This window comes from Microtus ochrogaster, unplaced genomic scaffold, assembly GCF_000317375.1.
Source record: "Microtus ochrogaster isolate Prairie Vole_2 unplaced genomic scaffold, MicOch1.0 UNK27, whole genome shotgun sequence".
NCBI classification, from domain to species: domain Eukaryota; kingdom Metazoa; phylum Chordata; class Mammalia; order Rodentia; family Cricetidae; genus Microtus; species Microtus ochrogaster.
This window is the reverse complement of record NW_004949125.1, coordinates 2,283,844-2,296,606: the sequence shown is the minus strand read 5'-3', so window position 1 is coordinate 2,296,606 and position 12,763 is coordinate 2,283,844. Positions and strand designations below refer to the sequence as shown.

Sequence of the window (12,763 nt, the reverse complement as noted above, 5' to 3'; positions counted from 1 at the left end):
AGACAGAGACAGAGACAAAGAGAGACACACACACCTGGGATGAATGTCCCAGGGCTTGCAGTTGCTCTGCCACTGAACACAAGCCAACCTTTAACTCAGTGAGTGCTCAACTATTGAGCCATGCCCACATCACCCTCCCTGGGAGATTCTAGGCAGGAGCTCCACCACTGAGCTCTTCTCAACACAGAGTCTCAGTGCCATACTCCATGAAGTGCCGACTTTCTGTGTTCCCCGGATCACTTGAGCTTTCCCCCGGTCCGTAAGCACAGGTTCTAGGAATGAGCAGTTGGAACCCTTGATTGTCTTCCTCTGCCTCACATGACCGCTGTGTTACAGATTTGTCAGGACCGACACCAGGTCAGCTGTTGCGTCACAGCTGCTGCCTAGCTCAAAGTGAACATGGGGTGCTTCCTAGTTTCAGAGGCAGGAGAGTGCACCTAGGAACCAAAGTAGATCCTGCCAGCGCGAACACTCACGGTGTCTCTCAGTATGTTGACAATCATGTCCTCTCAAAGCCTGTCACCTCCAGTCAGGTGTGCAGAGTTAAAGGAGTGCTTTCTCACTGCTGCTTAAGACCAGGGAAACAGAATCCCGGCTCCCTGCCAACCTTCTCTTCCCAGTTTGCCCTCCGCTGCGGCTGTGACATTCGACTGTGAGCTAGGTGTGTGTGTTTGGGTGTGCATGCTTGGGTGTGCATGTGGAGGTCAGAGGACAGCCTCAAGTGTTGTTCCTCAGGTGCCCCTGCCTTTTTTGTTGGTTTGTTCTGAGACAAGGTCTCTTGCTGGCCTATACCTTACCAGCTGGCAGTGAGCCCAGAGGCTCTCTCTGCCTGTCTCCGCCTTCCCAGTGTTGGGATTGCAAGCACTCACTTCCTTGGCCAGCACTTCATATTTGAGTTCTGGAAATTGAACTCAGCTCCTGTTCTTTCAGGGCAAGCCCTTTGCCACCTGAGCTGTTTCCTCAGCCTCCAGTGCACCTTCTAAAACGACCAGTGTAGTCCTGCCCCCTCTTGAGTTTTAAAGCTTCAGACGTTCTCTCGTTCTCTCGTGTATGAGCCGTTTGCACCTCCCCATCCAGTTACTTCCCTGTGCTCAGTGTCTCATGGCTTGAATTCAATTGCAGGGGTGGGGGATGTTTTTCAGTTGGTAGAGTGGTTTGCTCATCATGGAAGAAGTTCCGAGTTAGATTCCCCAGCACCACATCAATTGTGTGTGGTGGCAAAAGCCTGTGAACCCAGCACTTGGAAGGGAGGGGCAGGAGGATCAGGGTTCAAGGCCAGCCCCTCACACAGTAAGGTCAAGGCCGTTATACTCTCAAAGAGGGGCCAGAGCTGAGGCAGGTCTTGAGTTTAGGTCAGCCTGGGCTGCATAGTGAGACCCTGCCTCAAAATAACAAGCATGTCAGGGTTTTTGTTTGTATTTAATTCTTTATACACTGAAGATTGGAATATGCCAAGTGTGGTGGTGTGAATGAAAACGACCCCCATAGTTCATGTACTTAAATGTTTTGTTCCCAGTTGGTGGGCTGTTGAGGAAGAATTAGGAAATGTAGCTGTTTTGAAGGAGGTGTTCCACTGGGGTGGGCTTTGAGTTTCAAAAGCCCATGCCAGGCGTCTTGTTCTCTCCTGCCTGCACATCAGGATGTAAGCTCTCAGCTACTGCTCCAGCACCATGCACCCTCTGAAAGCATAGGCCAGCCCCTAGCTAAATGCTTCCTTGGTCATGGTGTCTCTTCACACCATGAAGAGTAACAGTAACATAAAAGAGTAACTAAGGCACCAAGGTTGATGTTTTTCTATTGTCTGAACTTTAGTTTTCTTTGTAATTGATGATGATCATTTTGGCCTCTCTGCTTTTTCTTGGCACTTAGCTCCAAGGAGAACCTAATTAATTAGTTAATTAATTAATTGAAACAGGGTCTTACTCTGTAGTCAGGGCTAGTCTCAAACTCATGACATTCCTCCTGCTTCAGCCTTCCAAATGCTGGGATTACATGTGTGAGTTGCACCATGCCTGGCAAATTGCTTGTCAGTAAGTCAGTGAGTTCTCTCTCTCTCCAAATTGTTCAGATACATCATCTTCTTTGTTTTAGATTTTTTTTTTGTGTGTGTGTGTGTGTGTGTGTGTGTGTGTGTTTTGTACCATGTATTTGCAGGTGCTCAAGGAGGCCAGAGATGCTGGAAGAAGCTAGAGTTTTACACGACTATAAGCCACCTGATGTGGAACTGGACTCAAGAACAAGTGCTTTTAACCACTGAGCCATCTCTGCAACTCCTGACACTATTTGTGTGTGTGTGGTTTCTAAAACAGATTGGTCTTGAACTCACAGAGACCTTCCTGCCTCTGCCTCCAGAGTTCTAGCCCCTCTGTAGCTCCTACACTGAGTATTTCATCAGTTGCAGCTTCTTGCAGCCTGTGTTCCTTGTTTCTGTCAGGCTGGGTCTGCCTTAGCAAAATGATACCTGCCATGTTTTTTTTTAAATATTTATTTATTTAGTATACAATATTCTGTCTGCTTGTATGCCTGCAGGCTAGAAGAGGGCACCAGATCTCATTTCAGATGGTTGTGAGCCACCATGTGGTTGCTGGGAATTGAACTCAGGACCTTTGGAAGAGCAGGCAATGCTCTTAACCACTGAGCCATCTCTCCAGCCCATACCTGCCGTGTTTTAAAAGCTTTTATGATGTGATATCTCCCCAGCTCACAAGGTATCTTTTACACCCTTAAAGTCGCCTGTATTTAGTATCTAATTAAAAGGCATTTCAGCATCTTCATAGACTTCTGCAGTCATCACCACAATCAGTAGCTGTTGCTCGGCTGATGGCAGTAGAGTCCTTTTCTACCTGGAGAGAAACTGAATAGATCAGGAGAAGCTCTTTTTTTTTTTTTTATAGCCCCGGGTCGAACCCGGGGCCGCAAGTGCGTTCGAAGTGTCAATGATCAATGTGTCCTGCAATTCACATTAATTCTCGCAGCTAGCTGTGTTCTTCATTGACGCACGAGCCGAGTGATCCACCGCTAAGAGTCGTACGAAGGAGAAGCTCTTCGAATGTTGGCAGTGCCAGGCCTTGGAGACCCCAAGGTCCGGCTCATTCCTATGTTGTGGTGACCCCAAACCACAAAATTACTTTGTTGCTACTCATAACTCTAATTTTGCTACTGTTATGAGTAATCATGTGAATATTTTTCAGAGATAGAGGTTTGACAGGGATTGCAACCCACAGGTTGAGAATCACTGCTCAGGATAGAGAATCAGAAGCCCAGACACTCCTGAACTGCTAGCAGTAGCAATGAGCAGCAGAGGACAACATAAGCTGGTTTCTGCTCCTGAATGGGCCTTGGGTGCTGGGACTTCAGTCCTCGACAAGGCTGATGGTACAACTTTAAAGCCTAGAGTGGCAGAGACCTTTGGGTCTTTGTCTTGTTGGCTTCCAGGAACTCTATGGTTATCAAGGCCTGCTATTTCTCACCTACCACCATGCCTGGCTTTTTTTTTTTTTTAACGTTGATTCTGGGGATGGAGCTCTGTGATCAAACCTATGTCTTCCTGCTTGCACAGCAGACCTGGAAATTAACTTCCTTCTGGACATTTTATATACATCGTATGACACTAAATGTGATTTTTTTGCATCTGACTTTTTTCACTCAGCTAACATATACACACACACACACACACACACACACATATGTGTAGTTACATTTATTTACTTACTTATGTGTGTGTATATGCTGCAGAGTGCATGTGGAGGTCAGAGGACAACCTGCAGGAATCTTTCTCTCCTTTCACTAGTCTGATCCTAGGGATCAAATTTTAGGTCATTGGGGTCATTAGGTCATTTAGGCAGTAAAGATCCCTACCCACTGAGCCACCTCACTGGTATTTTTGAGGCTTATCCATGAGCAAAAGGCACCATATTTGATTTCTTTTCATTGCTAGTGGTAGTCTATCATATGGATGTAGAGTTATTTCTTTGCTATTCACTAGTTGGTGGCCATTTGGTTGAAGAAGGATGCTTAAAAGAAATCCCACACTAGCTCAGAATTGACAATAATAGAGGGTTTTTTTTTAGGGGTAGACTCACAAATCACAATCCTCTGCTGGAATGGAGAACAGCAACCAAATCCCACAGCCAGAAAAGAGGCCAGATGTGTGCTTTACATCATCATAAATATATAAAAGGCCACGCCCAAGTGGGCAGGTAACTTAAAGGCTACTGGCAGTAGGAATTCCTACAGCATTTAGATTATTCCACCTTTTCCTTTTCACATGTGAGCTTTTGTGGTATGTGTGCATGTGTGTACGGGTGTGTTTGGACAGATGGTTCAGTGATTCAGAATGGCTGTCACTCGTGTAGGAGACCTGGGTTCTATTTCCAGCACCCACAAGTGGCTCTCAACCATCTGTAACTCCAGTTTGAGGGGATCCAATAACTTCTTCTGACCTCCAGGCATGCAAGTGGTGCACAGACTTTCATGCAGACAAACACTCGTGTACACCAAATAACTAAATCTCTAATGAAAGAAAGGAAGGGGTGAGGCTGGAGAGGTGCTCAGCCATAAAGAGCATTTTCTGCATTCTAGAATAAGAGCTTTGAGCCACTAAACCATCTTTCTAGCCCCTCAGTATACGTTTTCTTTTTCTTTTTTTTTTTTTTTTTTTGGTTTTTCGAGACAGGGTTTCTCTGTGGCTTTGGGGCCTGTCCTGGAACTAGCTCTGTAGACCAGGCTGGTCTCGAACTCACAGAGATCCGCCTGCCTCTGCCTCGCGAGTGTTGGGATTAAAGGCGTGCGCCACCACCGCCCGGCTCAGTATACGTTTTCTGTACAGTTTTCACCTTCTGTTAATCCAGTCCTCAAATGCTGTTGTGCTGGTTAGTTTGTCAGTTTGGCACAACATAGAGTCATGGGGGGCGGGATCTCATTGAGGGATTAGGTTGGTTTGTAGGAGGTTGTCTTAATTACCTTAATTGATGTGAAATCCAGCCCACTGTGGGTGGCACCATTCCCCAGGCGGTGAGTCCTGAGCTGTCTGTGTTAAGAGCAGAGGAAACACCGGGCGGTGATGGTGGCTGTGCACTCCTTTAATCCCAGCACTTGGGAGGCAGAGGCAGATGATCTCTTGAGTTTGAGGACAGCCTGTGTTGCCAGATATTTGAGCAAATTGTGTAAAGATGTATTCCTGTTTTACTTTGCCTGCCTAAGGCACCTGATGGATTTAATAAAGAGCTGAATGACCAATAGGTGAGGTTAGGTAGGATTTCCAGGCAGAGAGAGGAACTAGGGATGGATCTAGGCGCTCCAGGAAGATGCCAGCAAGATACAGAAGGAGTTGACATACAGAATTGAGGAGAGGTTAAATGTCACATGGCAGAAGGTAGATTAATAGAAACAGGCTGATGTAAGCTGTAAGAGCTAGTTGGGGACAGCCTAAGCTAAAGGCCAAGCTGTCATAGTTAATAATAAGTCTCTGTGTCGTTATCTGTGGTCCCCAAAAGCCTAGCAGAGTGAGTGCCAGAACAGCCAGAACTATGTTGTCAGACCATGTTTCAAAAAGACAAATTTAAACTGCGTTTATTACCTAGAGAAAGACTAATCGTGTATTAAGGAGGTTCTTATCACTATTCCTAAGTAATTCTTTAAAAAAGAAAAAAAGAAAAGAAAAACAAAAGTGTTCCTGGTTTTGCTTTGAGACAGTCTCATTCCTGTGCTGACCCTGAGCTCACAAGTAGCTGAGGATGACCTTGAACTTCTGGCCCCACTTCTACCTCCTCAGGGCTGGGACTACAGATCACTACACCCAGTATGTGCTGTGCTGGGGATGGAACTTGTACTTTCTGCATGCTAGGCAAGTTCTCTACCAATGGAGCCACATCCCCTGTTTATTTTTTTTTTCCTTCTTTTTTTAAAGATGTGTCTGGCCTTGAACTCACAGATCCTCATTTGCCTTTGCTCCCCTCCCCAAGTTATGGGATTAAAAGTGTGTATCGCCACACTTGGTTTTCCCTTTTTTTTTTTTTAAAGAGTCTTGCTGTGTCGCCTATACTGGCCTTGAACTCGCAGTCTCTCCGCCTTAGCCTCTTTCAGTCACGTGTCACCACTTGTGTCTGGAAAGGAGTTTAGTATGCATTTTAAATGATGTTTGCATCGAGAATTGCTTGCTCTACATGGGATAAAACCAGAGTCACTGAACATAGCAGACAATGAGGACTGCTTAGAAGTCAAGAACAGTGGCACTGAGGTTTGATCCTACTGCACCTACTGGCTTTGTGGGAGCCTAGGCTGTTTGGATGTTCACCTTACTAGACCTGGAAGGAGGTGGGAGGTCCTTGGACTCCCCACACACAGGGCAGGGAACAACCCGGTCTGCTCTTGGGCTGATGAGAGGGGGGAGTTGATTGGGGGAGGGGAGGATATGGGAGGCAGTGGCGGGGAAGAGACAGAAATCTTTAATAAATAAATAATAAAAAAAAAATAAAAAAAAAAAAGAGAATTGCTTGCTCTAGTGACAGAGCTCCACGATTTTGCTGACTTAGAAAAGGGTTTCCCAGCGACAGGGAGACTCCTCACAGATGACTCAGACCCAGGGATCCATAGCAGCTGTGGCTTACTGAAGTGTGTCCCCAGCTGGCACAAGCCACCCTTTAAAATAGACTCTTCCCCTCACGTTAGAAAAACCCCAGCGCCGGAATGCTGCACCGCGCATCCACCATTGTGGTAGCCTCATCTGAGTTCAGGGCGTTGGGCAGGGAATACTGACGGACTTCCTGGTTGTGCTGTTTCTAACCATGGAGCCAGGGAAGGATGGGCAAACAGGACCAGGGGAGAGACTACAGAATGCCATGATGAGGGAAGCAAGTGACGTTCAGGAAGAGCTGTGTTGTGCTTTCCAGGGCACTCGCTCTGACGACAGTGCCCAGCTCTTGTTAGTGCTGGCCCAGTCCTGCTTCCCACATCTCTACTGAGAGAGACACATTAGCCAGCAGCTTCTGTGGAAGGGAAAGCGGCCAGGCAGCCACAGGATGGATGATCCAGAGAGGCCAGGAGTAGCTCTCCTAGGGTCTTTCCTTGGGGGTACCCTGGTGTCACATCACCATCCCAGCTGTACTTGGCACCCTTCTGTTTCATCCGGAGTTCCGGTATCAGAGGTACTGTTTCCTCCCACTCCTGGCTGCTTACTCAGGTGTTTCCTCTGGGAGACCTGCAGAGCTATTTGGGTAGATGTCCCCTGGACACTTTTGCTCATGGACACACGACCTTATGGAACACTGGGTCCTGGATCTGGGAAGTCATAGATTAGCAAATGCCAGGTTGGGGGCAAGGAGGGTCTCTAAGCATGTCCTTGTGTGGAAAAAAACAAACAAACAAACAAACAAACAAACAAACAAACAAACAAGGTTTCTGAATACCCTGAAGGGGAACACACCAAGAGCCTGAGCATTTATCAGGTAGAACGGTGGAAGTGTTTTTGTGGAACAGCAGAGGTCTCTGAACTTGAGGGGGAAGGCCTCTTTGTGTGTGAGATAGAATCTCACTGTGGCCCTGTTTGACCTGGAACACTCTATGTAGACCAGGCTAACCTTGAACCCTTAGGGATCTGCCTGCCTCTGCTTCCTGAGTGCTGGGATTAAAGACCTGTACTATCACACCCATCTGAAAAAAATCTTTACATTTATTCGAAGTTATTTATTTACTTACCTACTTGTGTGTTTGTATTCCCACTCAGGCACCTGCATGGCAACATGTAGAGGTAGAAGGACAGCTTGTGAGAGTGTGTTCTTCCTTCCCACCTGTGGGTCCCGGGGAGCAAACTCAGATTGTTAGGCTTGGTGTGGCAATTGTGTTTACCCGCCAACCCATCTATCTCCCTGCCCAGGCTTATGCTGTGAACACTTGTTTCCAAAGGTGGCTCTGTTTTCAAGACTGGAAGCTTTAGGAGGCAGGGCTCTGTGGAGGAAGGCCAGTAGGGGCAGGCCTTTGGAGTTAGACCTGCTTCCGGCTCTGGCCTGTTCTTGCTGCTTTCTGCTCCTCAGCCTCGTGAACTGCTTCTGCCCCCTGTCCCCATCACCAAGGACGGAGCTGCTTACGTATCGTACTCCACCCATCATTGATTTCCCAGCCACAGTTTATTGCAGACCTCGGTCAGATGTGGCAGTGACTGATAACCCCAGGTTTCCCTGAGATCTACTGAGTCAGGGCCTCTGATTGCCATGAACTCAGCCACACTAGAGCAGAGGTGTGGTCCTCAGGAGATGAGAGCCTTGGCTAGACATCACTGCGACAGAAGAGGGGAACAGGTGTCTGTATTCCTTTGTCTCCATCCTCTTTGACACATAGCAAGGCCTGGCATGGTTACCTGGGACGAGTAGTTTTCCATTCAGAATTGCCCTCCTGTGAAAGGCTTGAGCCTCTAGCCATGTGACTTACCTAGAGAGAGGATGTGGAAGATGGTGGCTTCCTCTGAGGCATTTCTCACTGTTTCCCTCACATTGGCAAAGTCCCCTGGTTGGCTGTAGGTGGCACCTGGAGTAACCTTGTTCTTGGCCAAGACTCCAGCTGTGTATGGCCCTAGGACATATGCCCATTTGGCTGCCAACTCCCAGAGCTCCTCCTAGGTCATGTGACCCCAGTTCTGAGCCCCTCCCCAGCTTCAGGGTGTGTCCAGCCATGATACCCAGCAATGCTGTCCATCGCTTCAGGATTGACTTGTGAGATATACTAGCCTACTGGCCGCTGCTGGCCTTCAGCCCAGAGGCCACATGGGGAGGTGACTGGTCAGGGGTGCACTTTGAGTTGATGTGTAAGTGCTGAAGCTCATGGGTCCACCCAGGGTGCTGTGACCACAGCCGTTTCTAAGAATTCAGGGACTCACAGGTCCTCAGAACTGGTTTCCCCGGCCCTATGGTTTGGGCCCTTGCCTTCGTGCACTTGTCTGGAGGAGGGAAAAATAAAGTCCCATACAAGTGAGAGACCTTTAGAACAGTAAATTCCATGATGCCCATTTGAAGAAAGGCCTTTAAGAGTAAAGAAACTCAACCAGGCATGATGCTCAGGCCTGTGATTCCAATCTTCAGGAGAGTGAGGCAGGAAAATTATGAGTTCTGGTCTGACCTGATCTATGTAATAAGACCCTGTCTCAGAAAACCAAAAACTAAAAAGAAAAGCATAGGGAATTAGGTGAATTTACTGACACCTTGGTATCTGCCACATTTGTTTAGAATTATTAAAGATGAAATAAGAAAGCCATGCAGAGAGGTATGGGTTTGTAATTCTGGTGCTAGAGAGGCAGTCAGAGAGATCATATAACTGTCCTCAAAGTAAGATAGGGGCTGAGGAGATGGTCCAGCATGAGGACCTAAATTCAATCTCCGGGATCCCTATTGGAAAAAAAAAAGCCAGTTATGGGGGCATGTGCCTGTCATCCCAGTGCTGGGAAGGCAGAAATAGGAGGATCCCATCACTTGCTGGCCAGACTGCCTACCCTGTTTGACAAGTTACAAGCTCCTGAGAAGTTCTGTTTAAAAGCAAGCAGGCAAACAAACAAACAATCCCCCAAAACTAACAAGGTAGGACCAATGAGATGCTCAGTGGATAAAGGTGCTTGTTACCATGCCTGATGACCTGAGTTGGATCTCTGGGGCCCACATGAAGAAGGAGAAAACTTGCTTCACAAAGCCAAAGTCCTGATCTCCATGTTCGTGTGCATGTACACATGCATACACACGTACACATCACACCACCAAAATACATAAACAAGTAAATAAATAAAAAGTGTTATGGACACCCTGTTTCTTCGAAAAACAAACAAAACAAAACAAAGCATGTGTCTTATCACATTACACAAGGCTTCCTATTAAGTCCAACATGCCCATTACAGCATTCATTTCCATCCGACCCATGAGCTGTGAGTCCCCTGGGGCCTTTCCTGTATTGAATGATGACCTGTGTGCACTTCTTCAAAAAACCAGGAACCATATCTGGTTCACAAGACTTGTAAACTGCAAGCCCGTGGTATTGAGCAAAACGCCGTCTCTCCTGCCAGATGCTCTTTCCACCATACCCTGGAGCGTCATCTGCAGTGTCTGCACACTGAGTCCGAGCTCCCTTTGGGAGGGCTGGTGCAGAGTGCATGTCCTTGTCCCATAGCAGACGACAGAGGAGGAGAGAGGCGTGAGATTGCTGCTGAAGCTGTGAGCTGCTGGCTTTGCTGGTCTCCATGGTGTACGCTGCTGCAGTGGCTGCTGCATGGCCTTACCTGTCCAGGCTCCTGCATGCTTCCTGGTGAAGTTGGGCACACATCCAACCACTGCCACCCAGAACGAAAGCCTCGCCTGTCATTCCTAGTCCCAGGCTGGAAGCTCATTGAGCCTAGGCGGAGCCAAGGAGGGCGACCTGGGAAGTAGGGGGCAGGGAGCGGGGAGGTTGCTGCATCGGCACTGATATTGACAGACAGGTTAGACAGGTGGGGGCTAGGAGGGGCACATCTGAGAGGGTAATACTCTTTTCTCAAAACGACAGGATTTCTGTCAGCTGTTTGTGTCTCTTGTGGGACAGCCTGACATGGAACCTCAGGGCTTTCTGGGAGCCTTGGGAAATAAAGGGAAGAGGCTACCTTCAGCTCAGCTGCTTTCTGCAACACCAGAACTTCTAGAATGTCCCCAGGGAATTGGATCCTCTGCCACCACCCAGCCCTAGATTTGGGGAACGCTTTGTGGGGAGCATCATTTTGGACCTTATTTTCTTTTCGATCTGGTTCCATGGTTCTTCAGTGAGGACAAATGGAGTATCTGGCATTCTTTACAGATTGGGGGCAGGGTGAGGCAAGGCAAGACAGGGCAGGGGTGGGGCTTCAGCCCCACCTGCTGGGCACCTGTCTCTTGCTGGGCTGGCCAGCTGGGCTCTGCAGCGGGTAGAGCAGCCTCATAGCCTGGCGCTGCGGCTGGCCAGCCTCCATCCTGCAGCCCTGGCCCCCTGCGGGCTGCAGATGCGCAGGCAGCCTTCTGGAAGGAAGGGCAGAGCTCAGAGCTCAACCACCAGCTCCCGGTAAGGCCCGGGCCCCCTTCTGGCTTTTGTCTGGTTTTGTTTGTAATGGCTGGAAGAAAGGATGCTACAGATAGGGACAAAGCTGCATAGTGGGGTCTCAGCAGAGGGCTCAGGAAAGAAAGCGCCAGGATCAGCTGGGAACAGAGAACTGGGTCCCCAGGGTTCCATCCATCCTGCTGGGAGCTTTCCCAGCAGTGGTACTTTAGAGAACATTTCCTGTATTTGAAAGCATGAGGTTTTTAAAGTGTTTCGTGTAGTGTAACGCTATTTCCCGGCAGCGTGTGCATGTGAATGTCTGTCCCGGCAGCGTGTGCATGTGAATGTCTGTATGTGTGTAGAGCTGGGAGCACACACACCTGTGATTATGTTTTTGTACCTTCATCTTGCTCTTGGGAGTGTGAAGTTCAGGATTTTTGTGCATGTGTGTTTGTGGCTACATGAATATGTGTATTTTATGGTTCTTGTGTGTTACATTTGTTTATGCATGTGTGTTTGTGTGTGCATATATATTTGTGTACATTTTACATGCACTTATTTGTGTATGTGTATTTATACATTTATGTGCATGTGTATATTTGGATGCATGTATATTTGCATTCTCTTGTGCCTAAATGAGTGTTCATATGTATGCACCTACTCTGGCCTGTCAGGTCATATGGCCTCCAGAAGGTGGCAGCCATGCTGTGACAGAAGCAGACCAGCAGGTGACTGGCAGCTTGACCAGTTCTACCTTGTAAAGTGACCGACTGGTTCCATCACTTCTAGCCAGAATACCCTATCCCCAAAGAGTTTACCCTGACCCACATATGAGCTTGGAAGGACAGGGCAGGGGTGTCAGGGACAAGGCTCTGTGGTGGTGACATGCTGATCTGGGATGAGCAATGCTGTGTTGGGGGATTTGTTTTGTAGGTTTGGTGATGGGGGCCATAGTACAGGCTAAGGTATGTCATGGTCGCCTCTGAGCCACAAAGTGTGGAAAACTGGCCTACCTGCTCTGAGACTGCCTGTTGGGGCAGGCCTTCCTGGGACTTCTGCGTCATCAAGGCAATGCCTAAACTTTCAAAGGACATGGGCATTGGCCAGAGACCTTAGACCCATCTCCAGACCTTTTGTGACAGAGCAATGACAGGTGTCCACGTGACTCAGTGAGATTCATAGTCTGGACAATCTGAGAATGAGTCGTGCTGAGATTACTTTGCTTCCACTCTTTCTGTTCCAGGGATAAACGCCCAAGCCCGGAGGCTACAGCGTATCCGCGCCAAGGGAACGCCAGCCCTCACCTCTGAGGCTACCCAACACTCCCCACCGACCCAACTACGCCGTACAGTCAGCGAAACCAGCCTAAGTCCAGGACCCACACTAGCTGACGCGACCCAGGATCCGGAGGAGCCCACCCCTGATAGCATGCGGTACTCACTGTACCAATGCCCGCACCTGCTGCTGTTACAGGGCTACAGTCAGCAGCATGTGAGCCACTCCCTAGTTCCCAGTAGGTCAGGCCTCACCCTGGCTCCAGCAGAGGCAGCTGTGGGGGAGATGGGAGGTGGGGTGCAAGGCCGTTTGTTGCCTGTGTCCTCTGTCCAGGCCCCAGCAGGGAACAGCCACACAAGGGTGCTCACTGAACTCATCCCTCCTTGGGTCTCTGTGCTAGACCACTTTCCGACTTCTGTCTCAGGCCTTTGGGACAGGGATATGTGGTGTGATGTGTATGTGTGCGTGCGTG

The 12,763-nt window shown here is 48.5% G+C and overlaps 1 protein-coding gene and 1 non-coding gene across 3 annotated transcripts in view; one reads left to right on the top strand and one right to left on the bottom strand.

Annotated features, from left to right (window-relative positions):
• The window catches only part of Radil (Rap associating with DIL domain), a 72,271-nt gene that overhangs the window by 33,006 nt on the left and 26,502 nt on the right, over nt 1-12,763 (top strand). For both annotated transcript variants that reach the window (XM_005367993.3, XM_013354092.2), the window contains exon 3: nt 12,260-12,507. In XM_005367993.3, coding sequence (XP_005368050.1) covers nt 12,260-12,507 — 248 coding nt within the window. The remainder of the gene's footprint in view (nt 1-12,259; nt 12,508-12,763) is intronic.
• Nucleotides 2,875-3,027, bottom strand: LOC113458446. Its single transcript, XR_003378828.1, has one exon. It is a non-coding gene; the product is annotated as a 5.8S ribosomal RNA (ribosomal RNA).